The sequence below is a fragment of the Hemiscyllium ocellatum genome, chromosome 16, assembly GCF_020745735.1.
Source record: "Hemiscyllium ocellatum isolate sHemOce1 chromosome 16, sHemOce1.pat.X.cur, whole genome shotgun sequence".
Lineage (NCBI taxonomy): Eukaryota > Metazoa > Chordata > Chondrichthyes > Orectolobiformes > Hemiscylliidae > Hemiscyllium > Hemiscyllium ocellatum.
The window spans coordinates 2,867,081-2,885,808 of NC_083416.1; the positions used below are offsets into that span (position 1 = coordinate 2,867,081).

The window sequence follows — 18,728 nt, forward strand, 5'->3', positions numbered from 1 at the left end:
TAGTGCTTAACATAGCCTCCACTGCATTAAGCAGTTCCAGACAGTCTGCAGCCGTAAGCTAGAGATTCCACATTCATTAGTGAGGAATTCTTTCCCTCAATGAATTCAAGTTTTCTTGGCTTATCGAGTATTCCTGTATGACATGGTTAATTAAAAGTGCATTCTTTCCTTTACAGCTCCTTTTACTCTTTCACCCCCAATATACTTTGGAGCCTCCTTCTTTCCCTCTACACCTTTTGTGTAGCCAACTTCTTGCCCCCACCCTTTCTGCCCCATTCATCCCCTCCACCCTTCTTACTGGCCCCTTCACCTGAGGTCTACCAGGTGCATTTCGACATCTACTGTGCGATAGATCTGTTTACTTACTTTCTGAAGTGGAAGAAACGACAGGAAACCGTCGATTCATCATGATCTTTAAACTTTCGGTAACGCACTAAACGACATTCTCTGCACTTGTGTAGGTGCGGTGCGACATTGATACATGAGCCATCTTGCAAGAAGGATTCTCCAGACTGCTTCAGCTTTCTCACCTTGCACATATCCTTCAAAACCGACTGATCAACAGAAACTGATGGACAGAAAAAAACTAAATAAAGAACTCATTAAGTATACATAAGGAAAAGCAGCGTTCATCATAAGCATACCAAACAAGTCTGTACTTATAGCCAGTTTCTTATATTGGCTAGCTTGTTAAAAAAAAATCATGGGTTATGGGCCATTAATTATAGAGAAACCTCCATTATCCAGCATTCAATTATCTGAATATCAGGTTATCCAGTAAGATGTCAAGGTCCCGATGCTTGGCTGAACTATATTATCCAGCATTTGATTATCTGGAATTCAATGAAGTGAATTGAACTCCCGCATACTTTGGAGAATTGAGATTCCTCTGTACTTGCTTCATTTAATGACCTAGAGATGGCAGTAGTGAGTCACTTTCTAAAACCTATGTAGTTCATTAATGTAAGTACAGCCACAATCTTCTCAGGAAGGGGTGGGGTTAAGATTTTGATTGGGCTTGTGTGTTGTTGGAGCTTCACTCATCCAGACAGATGAGAGTATTCCTTCACACTCCTGACTTGTGCCTTGTAGACTGTGGACAGACTTTGCAGGGTTAGTTGGTGAATCATTTACCACAGAATTCACAGCTGTTGATCTGCTCTTGTAACCACAATATTTATGGACTAGATCCAGTTAAACTAAATAAAAGCAAAATACTGAATCCTAGAGATCTGAAATAAAAACAGAGTGCAGTAGAAACTCATCACATCTAGCAGTGCGTGTGTGTGCGTGGTCATGATTTGGAGATGCCGGTGTTGGACTGAGGTGTACACAGTTAAAATCACACGACACCAGGGTTATAGTCCAACAGGTTTAATTGGAAGCACACTAGCTTTCAGAGCGACGCTCCTTCATCAGGTGAATGCGCTTCCAATTAAACCTGTTGGACTATAACCTGGTATTGTGTGATTTTTAACTGTGTGTATGTATGTATTGGGGGGTGGGGGAGGGAGGGGGGGGGCGAGAGAGAGAGAGAGAGAGAATGTTAACACTTCAAATTCAATGACTTTGTCTGAAGATTTGAAGGCTCAAACATTAACTCCATTTCCCTCTATACAGAAGCTGCTAGTCTTGTCGAGTTTCTCCAGTGCTCCCTCTTTTCAGTTCAATTAAAGCTGGTCAGTGATGAGCCTCAAAGTTGACTCTCACCATAGCCCTTCTGTCAGCAAAGAATGCCATCAGCATATTCCTCTGCCCCTTTAAATTTCCAATTGGTCAGCTCTCATGCTGGGTTCTGCAAAGTGATGAAAAGGTGCATTAATGGGAATCAAAGTATTGCAAGGCTAAGTAGTGAACTAGGTAGACTTTAATTTGTTTTACTCCATGTCCCACAAGTGACTAAAAAAAATGATTAAAGTCTACTTAATTAAATTTCGATCTTCCTTGTGTGGATCACATGATATAATAGCGTTGATGTTGAGAAATTCGAGCAATCATCCCTACCAGTTAGTCCACACGTCCAGATGCAAGGTGAGGAAAACCATCAGCGGTGAAAAGCTTTGAAAATTAATTCAAAGTCATGAAATATTATCTGTGTGCAACTCGAGGCCTGGTAAATGTAGCATGCTCAGGAGAAACAGGTGATTTTAGACCATAAGTCATCTGCCCCTCCGAGGGATAGTACTTACCAAGTCTCAAATTACGTATCAACGGTATTTCAAGACATTGACTTCACCATGTTTACTCTCATCTAAAAATGGCAGTAAGCTCCCGTTGTGTGTGGACTTCTTTAAGTCAAAAGTGGTTTAGTGCGGATAAGGATACTCACCTCTCTGAACAACTGGACGAGATGTTGTGTAAACAACATGAAGTTTATTATATTTTAACTGGAATTATTTACAGATTACATAAATTAAAACAAACAGTTAGGAGTGCCCTAGTCCCAGGTCTGTCTCCTGTATGTTATTTTCTTATTCTCTTCAAGCCCCTATAATATCAGTTGATGATATTTACGGCACTCAATCAATATTAACTCTCTCAGACCCATACAGAACAGTTTCCATGCCAGTGATTCAGGAGTGTTATTTAATATGGACTGTAGTTGACCATGGAAATCATACATACTGTACAGCAAAATGGCTTTTGCCAAGTACAGTTAGAAGCTGCTTGAACTAAAGTGTCTTTCTCAAATGTTGCTTGCAGTAACAATTTTCAAGGAAACACTGTTTGAAAACTCACCTTCCAAATTTATCCTAACATCCTCTTTATATCTCCATAATATCACAAGATGTAAGCCACTTGTCCCATCAAGTCTGCGCCATTGTTCAATGAGATTATAGGTCATCTGATAATTCTCAAGTCCACCTTCCTGCCTTTTTCCAATAACTAGTGATTCCTTTACTGATTAAAATTCTGTCTCCAGTGTTGATGAAACTTATTGATCCTTCCTTAACAGCCCTCTGCAGTAAGATTACAGATTCACTTTCATCTGAGAGGAAAAAAACCTCACCTGTCTTAAATGGGAGACTTCTTACTCTGAGACTCTATGCTCTTACCATTGACTTTCCCAGATAGGGTAACAACCTTTCTGTATTTATCTGGTCAATCCCCATGTAATCATACATGTTTCAATAAGGTCTCATCTCATTCTCCTAAACTCGAGTACCAGCATACCTATTCAACCTTTCCACCTAAGAAAATCTCTCCATAGTTAGAATCAATTCAGAATAAAGGTCACTGGACGCAAAACATTCATTCTTTTTTTTCCCTCCAGATGCTGGGCAGACCTGATTTTCTCTAGCAAATTATTTTTGTTTGAACCTGATGAACCTTTTCTAGACTGCCTCCATTGTCAGTATACACTAAAGAAATCAAAACTTATGACAGTATTGCAGGTGTGATCTGACTAGTGCCTTGGATAGTTTTAGTAAGAATTGCCTATTTTTATACTCCAAATAAAGGTCAGAAGTCCACTTGCCTTTCCTATTACCCACTGAAGTTCGGGCGAGCCTTTTGTGATTCTGCAAGAGGACACCAAATCCCTCATCTTTGCAATTTTATGTAGTCTTTCTTCTTTTATATAATGCTCAGCTCCTCTATTCTTCCTACCACAGCGCATAACATTACATTTTCCCACATTGTATTTCACTTGCCCAGGTTTTACACACTCACTTATGCAGTCTATTTCCTTTTGTAGACTGATCATGTCATCCAAATCTCAACCAAACTTCAGCCATGTTTCAAGCATTCTCCCATGGAAACTGAAAATATCCTTCTTGTTAATTAGAAACCGATTTCAATAAGAGCTGTTGACAAGGCGATAGTGAATGGATCAGCTTGGATAAAATAAAAGTGAAGGTAATTTCTAATTAGTATATACCTATCACTTTCAAAATGATGCAGTTAGAGTAGGATTCGATATACCTATTTTGCAGCATTTGCAACTGCCACCACACACCCAGTTTTAGAAAATGAAATAACTGCAATGTTTTAAGACAGGGTCCTCAACTCAAAAATAAAAAAATTAAAGTCCTAGTTGTTGAGGAATATGTACAAATACAGATCTGCAGTACAGCTCTCTCTGAAATAGAGCAGCTCCAGTTCCAGCTAGGCATAAGCTATATCATCAGGTCTTTGCCGGCTGGAATTGAAACTGCAGCTCTCCTCAGAACAGGAGCAGCATTAATCTACTTCAAATTAGCATTTGAAACACGGTGTCATGAATAGCAGGCAGACCTGCTGCAGAATCTACACTGGCCTGCCTCAAAAATTGGCCTTGAACTGTCACAAAATTCTATAGTGTTGCACAGTCCTGAATAATATTTATAGTCAACATTCATGACCCAGAAACAAAGTCATGCCCAGAGGGAAAGAGATTAAATTTGAGATACAGAGCCTCCTTGTATGAAGTAGAATGATAAGAAGCTAGATGCAAACGATTAAGTCTGACCACCCAAGAATATTGAATTAACATAAATTGCTGAATGCAGATTTGTAACCATTTCCAAACATCTCGCCACATTAATCAACTCCGTTGCAATGATGCTCATGAACTCATTCCAGCCAGTATCCTCAAATGAGAGTTAGCACCTTTAGTGTTTAATAAAATCTCTGAAAACCAGGAAATCAAACATATCTTCATCCCTTGCCTCCAAGAAAGAACTCATCATGGCAATAACAGTGCTAGGATTCATCAACAGAACGATCATCTATTCTGTTATGGACTTCTTAGCGTAGATTTTCTGTTCTAAGAGCAGAAATCAGGGTAATACACTTGACTATCAATTAATGGGTCTTTGTTCTGTTTAGGAGCTGTCAGTACCAGGCACATAGCACTGTTCAAGCAGTGTCTGAGTTGCAAAAGGGCTTTGGTCTTGAGTCCGTTTGCAAATTGATTTATACGCAAATTGAAACACAATGAAGATCAATATCAAGCAGCCATTCCCAAGTACAGAAAATACTTCTTTGTCAGATCATGAAAATTACACCGATGCACATGACTGCATTCCCAAGTATGGGCGCTCGTACGTCAAAAGTTCACAAAGCAGGAATCCCTGTGTAACATTATAAAGGTGGAGAATCCTGCAACTTCAATGCCGTTGGATATTTGATTCTTCTGGAGTCACAGGAGTAACCAACCAGAAAACACAACCTTTTCTGATTTGGTTCTCTAATGAGTTTGTACTTGTGCACAATGCTTCAATTGAAAATAGAGAATTTAGTGCAACAACACTCTGCTCTCCAGCTAATGTGGTCAATGTTTTGCAAACTAATGGTCAGTTTTAGATACCAATGGCAATGAACACTTTACCATTAAAATAGTGTTCTATGGTTCCAATAAACAAAAAACGCTGCTTCGTTCTCCAGTCTAACAGAGAACTGAATGATCATTTGCTATATGGGCAAGTAAACCAACATCCAACAGGGAATGTCAATTGCTGGTGCCAGAATGAATTACACAGTAGTTCACCATTTGAATAGGTACATTTCATTAAGCAATTATGTAGTAAAGATAATGGAAAACTAAGCTTGCCCTCTTCACCACAGTTATTGTAAATTCAGCCACCTTTATGTATAACATGGTGAACTCACTTTTTGGAGGTCTTCCTCGAGGCCGTCCTCTCCCACGCCCTCGCCCCTTTCCTATATGTTCCTTGTTCCCTTCACCATTCGGCTGCCTTGTTTCATGCAAGAAAGACAGATATCCTTTTAAATTAGTCTTCGATTGCAAACGCATATGCACCTCAGAATCACTCAGGTCTGATAAATCACTGTCGGTAGCTGAATCCGAATCCTGCTTCATCCCCAGGCTTCTTTCATCTAAAGCAAACCTTCTCTGATCAAACTGGGATTGCTGATTAGGAGAACCATCAAGGCCATTATCAGATAGACTGATGGCAAACAGGGGCTGCTGCTTGCCAGAATGGGGAGTGTCTGAGAAAGTTTGCAAATGTGGATTGTCTGGAATGACAGAACCAGAAATTGGGATTGCAAGATTTCCTGCACTATGATCCCCAGTTGGACTAGTGGATAAGGTTGGCATTTCAATATTGGTTGGAGCAAATGGAGTTTCAGGGGACTCTGGTCTGGTAGTACCTAAAATAGCTGTCTTTTGTAACGGAGAGGAAAATGGAGGTGAAAAGGTCTTTGGAAGCTCAGTTTTGTTGCCACCTGCATCTGATGTCATTTTCTCAGGCTTCTTCCAGTTGATCAACATCGGGGGTTTCACAATAACAGATGCGGGAGTAGAAGCTGCCGGCCGTATTAAATCACTTCTGAACAGGCTTGATTGTGATCTGCTTGTGGGTAAATTATCCATATTTCCCTTTAGATCTGTAAACCCAAGGAATGGATTGCCTCCTGGAACTGTAGGTGTTTCCTCCTTTAGAAGATCTGGTGGTTGAACAGACTGAAGAAACTGGAGACTAGAAGCACTCCTTGGAAAAGCTGGAGTTAGTGTGGGCATGACCTCAGGTGGGTTCTTTTTCTCAGTATCTTGACCATGTTTACTTCCTGCACGCAACCCAACAGAAATTCCAACTGCCTGCCCACTTTTCTGGCCTGTGGCACCAGAAGCCATTTTAAAAGGATTGAAGCTAAGAGGGTCATTGGATAAGCTTTCAGATATTTCAGTAAAGTAGTTGCTCTGTGGAACATTCTGAGGCATACACTGGAAAAACAAGTTAGTCGACAGGCTGCCCGAGTCCGTGGAGATCTTGGTGCCAGCTTTATTCTCAGATTCATCAGTCACATTCCTACTAAACCCAAATCCAAAGGACTTGCTTTCTTGGTCAAATGATCCATTTGTTCCCTCATTACCATTCCTCTTTGGCTCTTCCAGAAGGGCTTGATTCTTAACTGATATTTGAAGTGCACTGTCTTCAGTTAAAGCTCCCTCATTTAGTGTTTGGCAAGGATCTGCACACCACTTTTTTAGTGGTTCCCTAAAATTGCAACAAAAGTACTCATTAATTTAGGAAGTGGAATTAGTAAACTATACATTTACCTCAGCATTGTGACACAGCAGCATCGAAGAAAATGATGACAGTTAATCAAAAACGTTTCAATGTTTTAAAACTGCTAGTGCACTAAAATTTACTCCTATAAGGTATGTGGAATTCAGACTCAAGCTGGAAATTTAAAATAGAAACAGAAAATGCTAGAATTACTCAACGGGTCAGGCAGTACTGAAAAGTCATCCTGACCCAAACATGAACCACTGTTTCTCTCCATAGATGTTGCCTGATCTGCCGAACACCTCCAGCATTTTTTGTTTTTATATGTTTTTTGAAACACTGAAGTACAAATCTAAAGCTGTGTCTTGCTTCTTTAGTATAGATTAAAAACTAGACTGTTTCCTTAAAGGGTCATTACATTCCACTCTTCAGACTGATGTTCATGCGCAGTTAGAGTGGTAGGCTTATTTTCAACCTGAAAACCACAAGCATCAGCAGCTTAATACTTCTACACTTGACAAAAGTATAAAACGAAAGCATATTTTGGCGCAGTAGTGATCAAAGTATGCTAAAGCACAAGTTCTTCCTTGAAAGCATAAGAAGTTTTAACAACTGCATGGCAATATGCCAGACTGGAACACCCAGGAAGCTTTCCAGTTTGTCTACAAGCTGTAATTTTTGATTCACGTGACTGGTGATAGTTCATAAAGAACTGTTACTTGTCAATTTAAATAGTAAGCTAAGAACGATTGAAACATTGTTAGAAAACATTTGAGTTTGTGGGTAAGGAGCAGGAAAGGGGCCTCTAGAAACCGTGGGTATAAGTTAGACTAACAGGGCTTGGTTTCACTGAAGCGGAGAAGAATGAAGGCTAAGTTAATTGAAGCGTATAAATCCTGATTAGGTTTGACAAGGTGGATGTTTTTCTTCTTATTGATCAGTCAAGAACTAAGGGAGTATTGCTATACAATTAGGGAATCCTCTTTTACGACAGAAAGGAAGAGAATGGTTCTTCTCTGATGACAGACACTTTGGAACTCTATCTCAAACACCTGTGGAGGGATAATTTAATATGCTTAAGATGGAGGCAGGTTAATTTCCTACCAAAAATCTACAGCTATCAAAGATAAATAGAAATGTTCAAGTTGAAACGAAAAGGTCAGCTATGGTCTTGTTGAATAGTGGAGCAGGTTTATGGTCTATTCTGCTCCTAACTCATATTTGTATAATTTTTAAATAGCAAAGGTGCACCGAAGAACTGACAGTATCACTGTATCAGCTTATTGATCCCATATCTACTTTTAACCTCCTTGATCTAAATTTTGCTAGACATATATAGGACACAAATACTTTGGCTCTAACTACTAAGAGCATAAAAATAGGTCATCACCAGCAGACTGTGATCGATAGGGTTAGGGTTAGATCAATCTGTTTTAAAACATTTTGAGATTCTTGCTCAACCCACAGTAAACATCACACCCCAGAAAGGTTAATTAAAAAGGCTCTAAAATGTTTGTCACTATGACCAGGATTTCTTGGTATTAATTTGTTTAAGTAAAAGCTGATTCTATGACAGAATACCAAGTTCCCCTTACCCTTTAGCAGAACCACATATCTGCTGTACTGATGCTAAGGACAAGTCCTTTGAGGGGTCCAATGGAAAAGAATTTCCCAAAGCCTTTTCTGATCCAGGAGCAGATGAGCCGGATGTCTGCAGATTTTTACTTCCCTGAAATAGAGGAAATAATACTTTGGAAAATAAAGCGAGTAAAAGACCTTTTAAGAAAGAAATGTTAATAACTTCCAATCTCACCAACACTTTGAATGAAATTCAAGAACATTTTCAATTTTTTTTAGACATATGAGGACTTAAACTAAAGAAAAAAATTTTTTATAAGCATTAAGGTGAAGGTGACCATTTTCCCCATGTGGAACAAAGAGCACCCACAAGGTCCCTTTCCTCAATAATGCAGTTGAAGAGTTTGAAAATGGATTCTTAAGCACAATCTACCAAAGACCTACATTCACCAGTCAATACACATGGTGGGATTCGTACAGTCCCATGTCTACAAGTTCAATCTATTGGCAACCTTGTGAAAAGCAAAATGCTGAGATAAGGCAAATCAACATTAGCTGGTGTGATTACAAGTGCCATGGTTGTTGTACATCGCAAATACTCGTGAAAAGGCATAAGGTCACCACCCTTGGCTCTAAGTGGGATCCAGTCTACTTCAGGTTTCACTGAAAAGAGAAAGTGTGTCAAAATTTCAAACAGGTGAAGCCACCTGCCTTACCCTGCTATCACACAGTAAATTCACAAATGGTTTTCTGTACTAGCAGGCTGCTGTCGGTCATCTAACAAAAAGACATTTTGCTTATCACACAAATAAGTAATATGATGTATGAGTGTTAATGCTGCTGTGATGAGACGTGTGAACGTCTACATTTCATGAGGGGTAGACTGTACACAACACCATATCCTGTTGTTTGGACAAAGCACAATGGGCCTGCTGTACACTAGAATACTTCTGTGATGCTATTGACCATTCACAACCAGCAGCATACCATTTACGCTCAATTCGCCTGCCCTTTCAATTCTCAGAAAAATATCTACCATTAAGATGCGACTCTGGTATTGTAAATTATGCATTAAGAGTTATACTGGAAACAAATTCAAAATCATTGGCCGAGTTTACAGTGCAATGCATTTGCACACGACAGAAGTTACATATATGAATACTGTAAAAGTTATGCCTTTTTATTTTTTAATAATGGAATGAAATGGGAATAGCTTTAGAAACCAATGATTGCCACAGGTTTACACACACTCTAAGCACCATTTACACAGCTGGTTTTTCAACTATTAGTTGAAGTGCAGTTTGCAGATGAACTGCAGCCAGTGGGTGTATATGACTCAGATGTATAAGATTCAGATGGCAAAATATCGCTGATTGGTCTGTAAATCAGTGAGCAGTTACAGATGACCAAGGTTCTCTGCCTGCCAGCAACTAGGTGACTGGTGCTCAGGTAGCTTTGGGCCATTTACAAGATAATGAAAAAATACCAGACTTGCACCAGCTCAGGAGCTCTGTCTGTTTTCTGCAGTAAAGCCACATAAAGCCTGAGGAAAACCAATTTATCTTTCCTTCAGCATTTGCTATAAGCTGTGACTTGTCATTTTTAAATCAGGGACCTTTTATAATGGTGATCCAGCCACCTTGGCCTCCTGCAAATCAGTGAAAACATCAAGAAAAGCAGCTGCATTCTGATCAGTTTAAGAACCATCTCAGCAGCTTCTGTGAAAAGAGGGACAACATGGTGACTCAGTGGTTAGCACTGCTGCCTCAGTACCAGGGACTCAGGTTCGAATCCAGCCTCAGGCGACTGTCTGTGTGGAGTTTGCACATTCTCCCTGTGGCTGCGTGGGTTTCCTCCGGTGTGCTCCGGTTTCCTCCCACAGTCCAAAGGTGTGCAGGATGGGTGAACTGGCCATCGCCCATAACGTTCAGGGATGAGTAGGCTAGGTGCATTAGTCAGAGTAAAAAAAAGAGTAATAAGGAAGGGGAGTAGGTCTGGGTGGGTTACTCTTGACAGTCAGTGTGGACTTGTTGGGCCAACGGACCTGTTTCCACACTGTAGGGATTCTATGACTTGGAACTCCTTTCCAGTTTCCCCCCCCCCATCCTTAACCACCACATTTTCTTTCCCATGCATGTGTGTGTATTCTCAATTGGATTAAGAGCTTTAAATCATAGAATAATATATCGTCGGTTTGTATTTGTTTACTTGCAGCTGGAGTCAATTTACTTGTAATAAATAATAATTCCTGCTAAGTATAGAAATCTGATCTAAGCTGTCTGTTAACCTGGTTCTGAATTCAGGTAAACTGGGGAATTTGATGTATTTTTTAAATATCTTTAACTTTTGTGACAATTCTAGGAATGGTAGGGCTTGATATCCGGCAAGCTGCCCCTGTGAAGCATAACAATACACAAGACTTTGTCACACTTAGCCTGAAGGAATATACTGCATCTTCAAAAAAGGGGTAATGAAGGCAGCCAAATTCTGGCTATACCTCCAAGACACAACTCTGACAGACCAGGAGTTACCTGTCTGGCCTGAGAACTAAGGTTGATGGTTAACTGTTCTTGTTGCATTTCCATGCCAATGATGGCCCAATCAATCAATCAATACTCTCTCTCCTGCTGTATAAAATGTATAAATGGACAAAAGGCTTCAACTTCTACTTCTAGTCTCCTTTTAGAGATGTTTAAATGTGACTTTTACAACAAAAATAGAAGAATTGGTTCACCATCTCTGACACATCCTCATTCTACATGCTAATCTCTGATATGTGTCTCCAAGGGACAAACATCTACTTTAATTACATTTCTTTGTACAGAGGTGCAAAAGTTTTTATGATCTGTTTTATATTCCTGGTTAGTTTAATCTTGTTTCATTATCCATTTCTAACTAGGTTTGACCAACCTTTGCAAGTTTCTAAAACTTTCACAATCGAAATGAGAACGGTTCCAGGGATTTGGGACTTCAGCTATAGGCACAGATTGGAGGAGCTGGTGCTGTGTGTTCTTTAGAGAAAGGTGAAAAGAGACTAGAGGTTGGATAGTGAAGTGGTCAAAATCTTGAATAGTCCAGATGGAGTAGATTAGTGAGAAAGTTCTTCCTTTGACAATAGGCCAAGAACCAGTTGAATAGCAAAAAAGTCAAAGGTGATTTTTGGATCAGATATTGGCTAGCTAAAAAAGGACAGAGGGTGGTGGTTGGTGGGAAATGTTCATCCTGGAGTTCAGAATGGTGTACTGCAAGGATCTGTTTTGGAGCCACTGCTGTTTTTCATTTTTATAAATGACCTGGATGAGGGCAAAGAAGAATGGGTTAGTAAATTTGCAGATGACACGAAGGTCAGTGGAGTTGTGGGCAGTGCGGAAGCATGTTGCAGGTTACAGAGGGACATAGATAAGCTGCAGAGCTGGGCTCAGGAGTGGCAAACGGAGTTTAATGCAGAAAAGTGAGAGTGATTCACTCTGGAAGGAGCAACAGAAATAGAGAGTACTGGGCTTAATGGTAAGATTCTTGGTAGTGTGGATGGGCAGAAAGATCTCGGTATCTATGTGCATAAACCCCTGAAAGTTGCCACCCAAGTTGTCCATAAATGTGCAAAAGGCTTCAACTTCTACTTCTCGTCTCCTTTTAGAGACGTTTAAACGTGACTTTTACAACAAAAATAGAAAGATTGGAAAGAGTGCAGAGGAGATTTACCAGGATGTTACCTGGTATAGAAGGAAGGTTTTATGAGGAAAGGCTGAGGGACTTAGGCTGTTTTCATTAGAGAGAAGAATGTTGAGAGGTGACTTAATAGAGACATACAAGATGATCAGAGAATTAGATAGGATGGACGGTTAGAGCCTTTTTCCTTGGATGGTGAGACTAGCAAGAGGGGACATAACTTTAAATTGATGAGTGATATATATAGGACAGATGTCAGAGGTAAGTTCTTTACTCAGAGTAGTAGGGGCATGAAACATCCTACCTGCAACATTGGTAGACTCATCAACTTTAAGGGCATTTAAATGGTCATTGGATAAACATGGATGAAACTGGAATAGTGTAGGTCAGACAGACTTCAGATTGTTGCACCAACCTGTGAAATCATCGAGGGCGAAGGGCCTGTACTGCATTGTAACTATGTTCTATTACATTACTGTATAAAATAGTGTATAGGTCAAGTTTTGAAGGCCATTTTTTTGAGCTGAAATTAGGGGTTGACTTACACACGAGGTATTGTTTGAGGGGATGAAATTCATGCTTGGCATAAGTCACAAAAATGGACAAACAAGAGTCAGATCTCTAGACAAAACAATAAACAGTAATAAATTGAATATTAGCAAAGTTAAACAAAGAAAAATGGACCCAGCTTCTACAAAGTGCAAATACTTTCATATTATATCGGTAATATCTACTGTGGTCGAGTAGAGGACACATGGCAAAGGAAAAAGTTGGTACTCAAGTCTTGATTGTCATTTGCATTTCATCTTGGAGTAGTAATATGTTTTTAAGTACTAGCGAGAGAAAGACAATCACAACCAAATCAATATCCATATGGTAATTTAAAACGGGAAGCTTACCTTCCAGGTAGCCCCCGGTGCCTGAACGTTCCCTGTATTATATTCGCACTGGTAAACTGCGGGTAACTGAAACCACAGAAACTGACTCCATGGATTACAGTAGTTCTAAAAACCTGAGTGGATTGTGACGGCTGGCGGACTGGAAGACCCAGAATGGAGTACGGCCAGCTAACTGTAAAGCTGGAGTGGAGCGCAACGGGCAGGCACACTGACTCATAAATGTTGATCTGTAACTATGAAAAACTAGGGTCAACTTATACATGAGGTATATGCAAAATAAGACTTTTTGTCAAAATAAGGGGTCAACTTATACATGGGGTCAGCCTTTCCATGAGCATATATGGTAACACTTTTTTGTAGGCATTGAGTGGCTGAATCTTGAATACATTGCCTGGGAGTGTTGCTGAGTCAGATTAAATTGCAGCTTTCAAATGTGAATGAAAAAAATACTTCAATATTTTTCAAAAATTCAGGGCTACAGAGAAACAAAGGTATCGTGGGACAAGCTGAAATACTCAGAGACAACAACAGTTTAAAGGGCTGAATGGCCTTTTCTTCTGCTGTAAAAATTGTCTAAAAACTAAAACTGTGACGGACTGTCTGGTCTATTCCAGTTGCTATTTTGACATTCTGTAACTGATATGGACAAAACAAAGGAACTTGTCTGCAAGAATATATGTAAGTAACCCAGAGTTTCATTCAAAATTTGGAAAAAGAATGCTCTTCATCTGTTAATTTTGTTAAAAAAAATCAATGAACTAGTGCTAAAAATACGAGAATAAAATTAATACTTACATCAAAGATGTGCGCCTCACTGCAGTTTGGGAAAGACTGATGAGAGTCGAAAACTCGCAAAGTGGCATGCTTGTGATCCTGTGGGGCTTGAAAGGCATTTGGAATCGCCAAAGCAGATTGCATACTTTCAACTTGGGACTCACATGATGTACTCTGTATCTTCTGGTTCGTTCCTGAATTAACTGCAATGTTTTCTTTTATCCCCTGATCTGGCAATGCAGTTTCTAAGTAAGCTTGAACGTTTAGACTTCCAGAATCTTGGACAAGATTTGAAGGCTCCAAGACAGGTATTTCAGAGGTTCTGCTTGAATCAGAAGTTGGTAAACTCTTCTTGCTCTGAGAATTCAGAGATTCTGTACTGGAAAACGACAATCCACTTGGGCGGGGAGTAGCAGCACCAATTGGCACAAAAGGCTTCCCATGTATTGGTTCATCCTGGACAACTAAGGTCCTACCATTCTCTTTGGTATAGGTGGCATAGCGTAAACCTGCTTGGGGTTGAGGTACAAAGCGGGATCGATCTGAAGCGCTGTCAGCACTCCCCCAGGCTAAATCTGCAATTCTCTTGGAATCGTAGCTTCCTTGCTCCAACTCAAGATTCTCACCCTTTGGCAGACTGTGACCGTTGCCTCCAGCAGCCAGCAAGCATGCATTGCTGCTGTCAGGATCCATTTCCTCTGCCTCTTTCACTTTTTTTTGAACAGGTTCATTGTCTCCATCAGAGGTGTTTTTCCTTCTACGGCTATCCTTACTTTTTTCTACAAAGAACAAATAAATTTAGTCCATATGTGCATACAATGAAATAATGTACCAACTTCAATCAACTCACAAATGCATACATTCCTAATATGTTCATTACAAACTAAATTTAATCATTATTTGCAATCTCTCGCTAACGAGAATGATTTAATAGTTACTTAAAAGATTTAATAGTTAACATAAAAGTGTTTCCTAAATATGCAGCGTATTTAATCTACAATTAAAATGTGATATCGGATTTAAATTTCTACAACATACCGCAAATTTCTCTAAGTGCACGAAAAAGGAAATTTGCAAACACACAAAACTGGAGCAGAAGTGGAACAATCAGCTCATCGTTAATTAGTCTTACAGTAATATCACAGCTGATCAGTTTGTGTTTCGAATCCCTGATTCCCAGCTGGTTCCAATAACCCTTGATTTCCTCTCCCTAATAAGAACCTATTCATCTCTGATCTAAAAACATTCAGTCACTCTATGTGCAATGCATTCTGATGCAGAGAACTTCAAAAACCATAACCCTCAGAGAAAGAGATTCCCATTTCTAACCAGAAAAAGTAATTTTCAAACAATGCCTCCCTCCAGGACTTAGCCACAAGAGAAAACATTCTTTCCACTTCAACCATATCAGGAACATTCAGGATCTTATATACTTCAATCAAGTCACCCCATGCTCTTCTAAGTTTCAATGCAAATAAGCCCATCCTGCTCAACCTATCCTCATAACACAACCTACTTAATCTGGGTATCAATGTAGTAAACCTCCTCTCAGCCACCACCATACATTTACATCCTTTCTTAAAGGAGACGACCAAAAATGCACACTGTGTTCGAGATGTAATCCCACCAATGCCCTGTGTATCTGAAGCACGATATTCTTTTTAGATTCAATTCCTCTTGTATGAAGGAATGGCATCCTATTTCTCTTCTTGATTACGTATTGCATCTGCATGCTAACATCTTGTGAGAAATGCACAAGAACATCTAAATCTCTCCATCTTGAAATCTGCAGTCGTTCTCCATTTAAGTAATCATTTGCCTTTTCATTCTTTCTGCCCAAGTGAACAACTTCACATGATACTCTATCTGCCAGAATTTTACCCACTTAAACTATTTATATGCAGCTGCAACTTATGTCTTCTTCACAGGTCATTTTTCGACCGATCTACGTGCCAGTTGTGCAGTTGGCGACTATACCTTTGTTTCCCTCAACTGAGCCACTGATGTACATTGTAAAAGGTTGAAGCCCCAGCACAGACCCCTGCGGTACTCTACCTGTCAAATCCTGCCAACAAAACGAAGACCCATTAATGAAGATGCCTGTTCCCAGTCAGCTAGCTAATCTTTTATCCATACTAACATGTTACCTCTTACAACATTTTCTGTTATAAGCTATGATGCCGCATTTTGTTAAATGACTTTTGGAAATCAGAGTACACTTTGCCCTGTATCCATAGGGCAAACTGCACTTTCAACAAACATGAATTAATTGGTTAAACAGTGTTGCCTTTTAACAAAACCATGCTGACTCTTCCCAACTATCGAGAGCTTTTCTAAGTACACTTTCAATGATTGATAATAACATGTTCCTCAAGCAAAATAAACAACATCAAGCTAAATAGCCTACATTTCCCTGCCTACTCACCTCCTTGAAAAGAGTTTATATTTGCTCCCCTCCAGCCTGATTTACTGAATAAGGAATTTTGAAAAATTAACATCAGTGCAACTTCCACCTCATCAGTAACTTCTTTTAAGAACAAAGAATAAAGTCCACCTGGACCCAATAGTATTTTCTTTGTAATTGCAATTTTGCCAAGTTCCTCTCTTGCTCCCTCCACCTTATTTATAGCTATTACTGGAATGTTTTATATATCCTCTGTAATGAAGACAGAAGCAAAATATTTGTTTATTTCATTCACCATATTATCAACTGTTGACTCCACATTCTCATTATCTGAAGGACCAACACTCACTTTACTTCCTCCTTGCCGTTCCTTTTAAAGTACCTGTAGAGATGCTTATTATCTACTTTTACAGCTCGCTTCCTCTCCTATGCCATTTTTTTCCTTTTGATTCACATTTTAATCAATCTGTGATTTTTATATACTGACAAATTATCTGATCTGTCACTCAGCTTTGCACAGTTGTTTTTTTCTGTAAGTTTGATGCTTTACCAAACTTTATTAGTTAATTAGATGGTAGATCCTCCATTTAGGATTTATCTTTATGTGGGAACACGATTATTCTGAGTATTCTAAAATATTTCCGTAAAAGTCTGCCACTATATCTTTCGTGCCCACATAACTGCCCTTATTTAGTTGTAAAATATGCAGCCTTTGACCCAAACTTCTCCCTTTCAAACTGGATTTTCAGATTTAATCATATTTTGTTTGGAACTGCCGGGGTGGTGGGGGTGGGGGGAAGGCTATTGATTATACCCGTCACATTCCAGAATACCAAGTCTGATTATAAACTGCTGTATGGTCAGTTCCAAAATACGCTGCACTCAGAAACCATCTTGAAAGCATTCCAGGAGCTCCTTATCCATGCAACTCCTGCCAAATTGATATTGCCATCTTACATGGAGATCACAGTCACACATCATTATTGTCATTCCTTTACCACAAGCATCCAATACTTCTCCTTGTATACTTTGTCCCACACTGTGTTACTTTCAGGGCAGCTGAAGACCACACCCAGTAGTGACTTCATTCTTCTACTATTCCTCATCTCCATCCAAACCAATTCTACATCTCGATCACATCTATTGCACAAATACCAAACTTGATTAACCTCATGCTACCCCTTACCTTTATTTAACTTCTTATTTTTCATATATATTATATGCCCCACAATATTCAGGACCTAATTCTGGTCATCCTGCAGTCATGTGTCCGTAATGACAATTAAGTCATATTTATTTACTTCAACATGCAATTAATTAATGGGACATGTATTCAGACACAGAATCTTTAGTTTTTTTTCCTTCTGTTATTTTTCAAAGCATTGATTGTTGGTGTACTACCAAAATGTCTTACCCTCTGTCCCATCTTGCCATTCTCTGATCCTATTTCCTCATCTTACGTTATCTTTACACTTTAAAATACATGGGGCGAGATGAAATTCTCAGAAGTCACAGAGTGCTCTAAACCGGGGCTCTAAGCTAGAGTGGACGTGAAGATTTAAGGGATGCATCGCAGACTGACTTCAAAGCTTGATTCACAGACAAAGACTGTAATGATTTGAGCAGTGCAGCAAAAGAATCTTCTTTGGTCACCTAAACTTTTGAGGATAAACAGTAATGGATTGGAACAAGTGCACATTCCAGATTTAAGTTATCACTAGTTGAGAAGGCTGAGAAAGAAACCACATCTATTGGTAGTTTTTAACAGTTTTTATTCACCCATGGGATGTGGATGTTGCTGGCTGGTCAACATTTATTGCCCATACCCTAGTTGCTTTGAGAAGGTGATGGTGAGTATATACCAACCAGATACCCCAACCCAATCTAGTCCCATCTGCCAGCACCTGGCCTATATCCCTCCAAACCCTTCCTATTCATATACTCATCCAGGTGCCTTCAAAATGTTACAATTTACCAGCCTCCATCACGTCCTCTGGCAGCTCATTCCACACATACACCACCCTCTGCATGAAAATATTGCCCCTTAGGTCCCTTTAATATCTTCCCCCTCTGACCCTAAACCTACGTTCTCTCGTTCTGGACTCCCCCATCCCAGAGAAAAGACTTTGTCCACTTATCCTATCCATGTCCCTCATGATTTTATAAATCTCTACATGGTCACCACTCAGACTCCAATGCTCCAGGGGAAAACAGCCCCATCCTGTTCAGCTTCTCCATATAGCTCAATTCCTCCAACCCTGGCAACATACTTGTAAATCTTTTCTGAACCCTTTCAAGTTTTACAACATCCTTCTGATAGGAAAGAGACCAGAATTTATAAGCAATATTCCAAAAGTGGCCTCAGTTGGGGAATTCCAAGATTTTGATCCAGCAACAGTGAAGCAAACATTTGCAAGTCAGGATGGTGAGTGGGTTGGAGGGAGCTTG

General features: G+C 39.6%; 1 protein-coding gene across 1 annotated transcript in view; it reads right to left on the bottom strand.

The window, feature by feature from the left end:
• LOC132823316 (lysine-specific demethylase 3B-like) overlaps positions 1-18,728 on the bottom strand; it is a 132,011-nt gene that overhangs the window by 52,595 nt on the left and 60,688 nt on the right. The window contains exons 8-11 of the mRNA XM_060836998.1: positions 13,898-14,655; positions 8,552-8,685; positions 5,593-6,944; positions 367-568 (exon numbers count right to left, since the gene is read on the bottom strand). Of these exons, the coding sequence (XP_060692981.1) occupies positions 367-568; positions 5,593-6,944; positions 8,552-8,685; positions 13,898-14,655 (2,446 nt within the window). The remainder of the gene's footprint in view (positions 1-366; positions 569-5,592; positions 6,945-8,551; positions 8,686-13,897; positions 14,656-18,728) is intronic.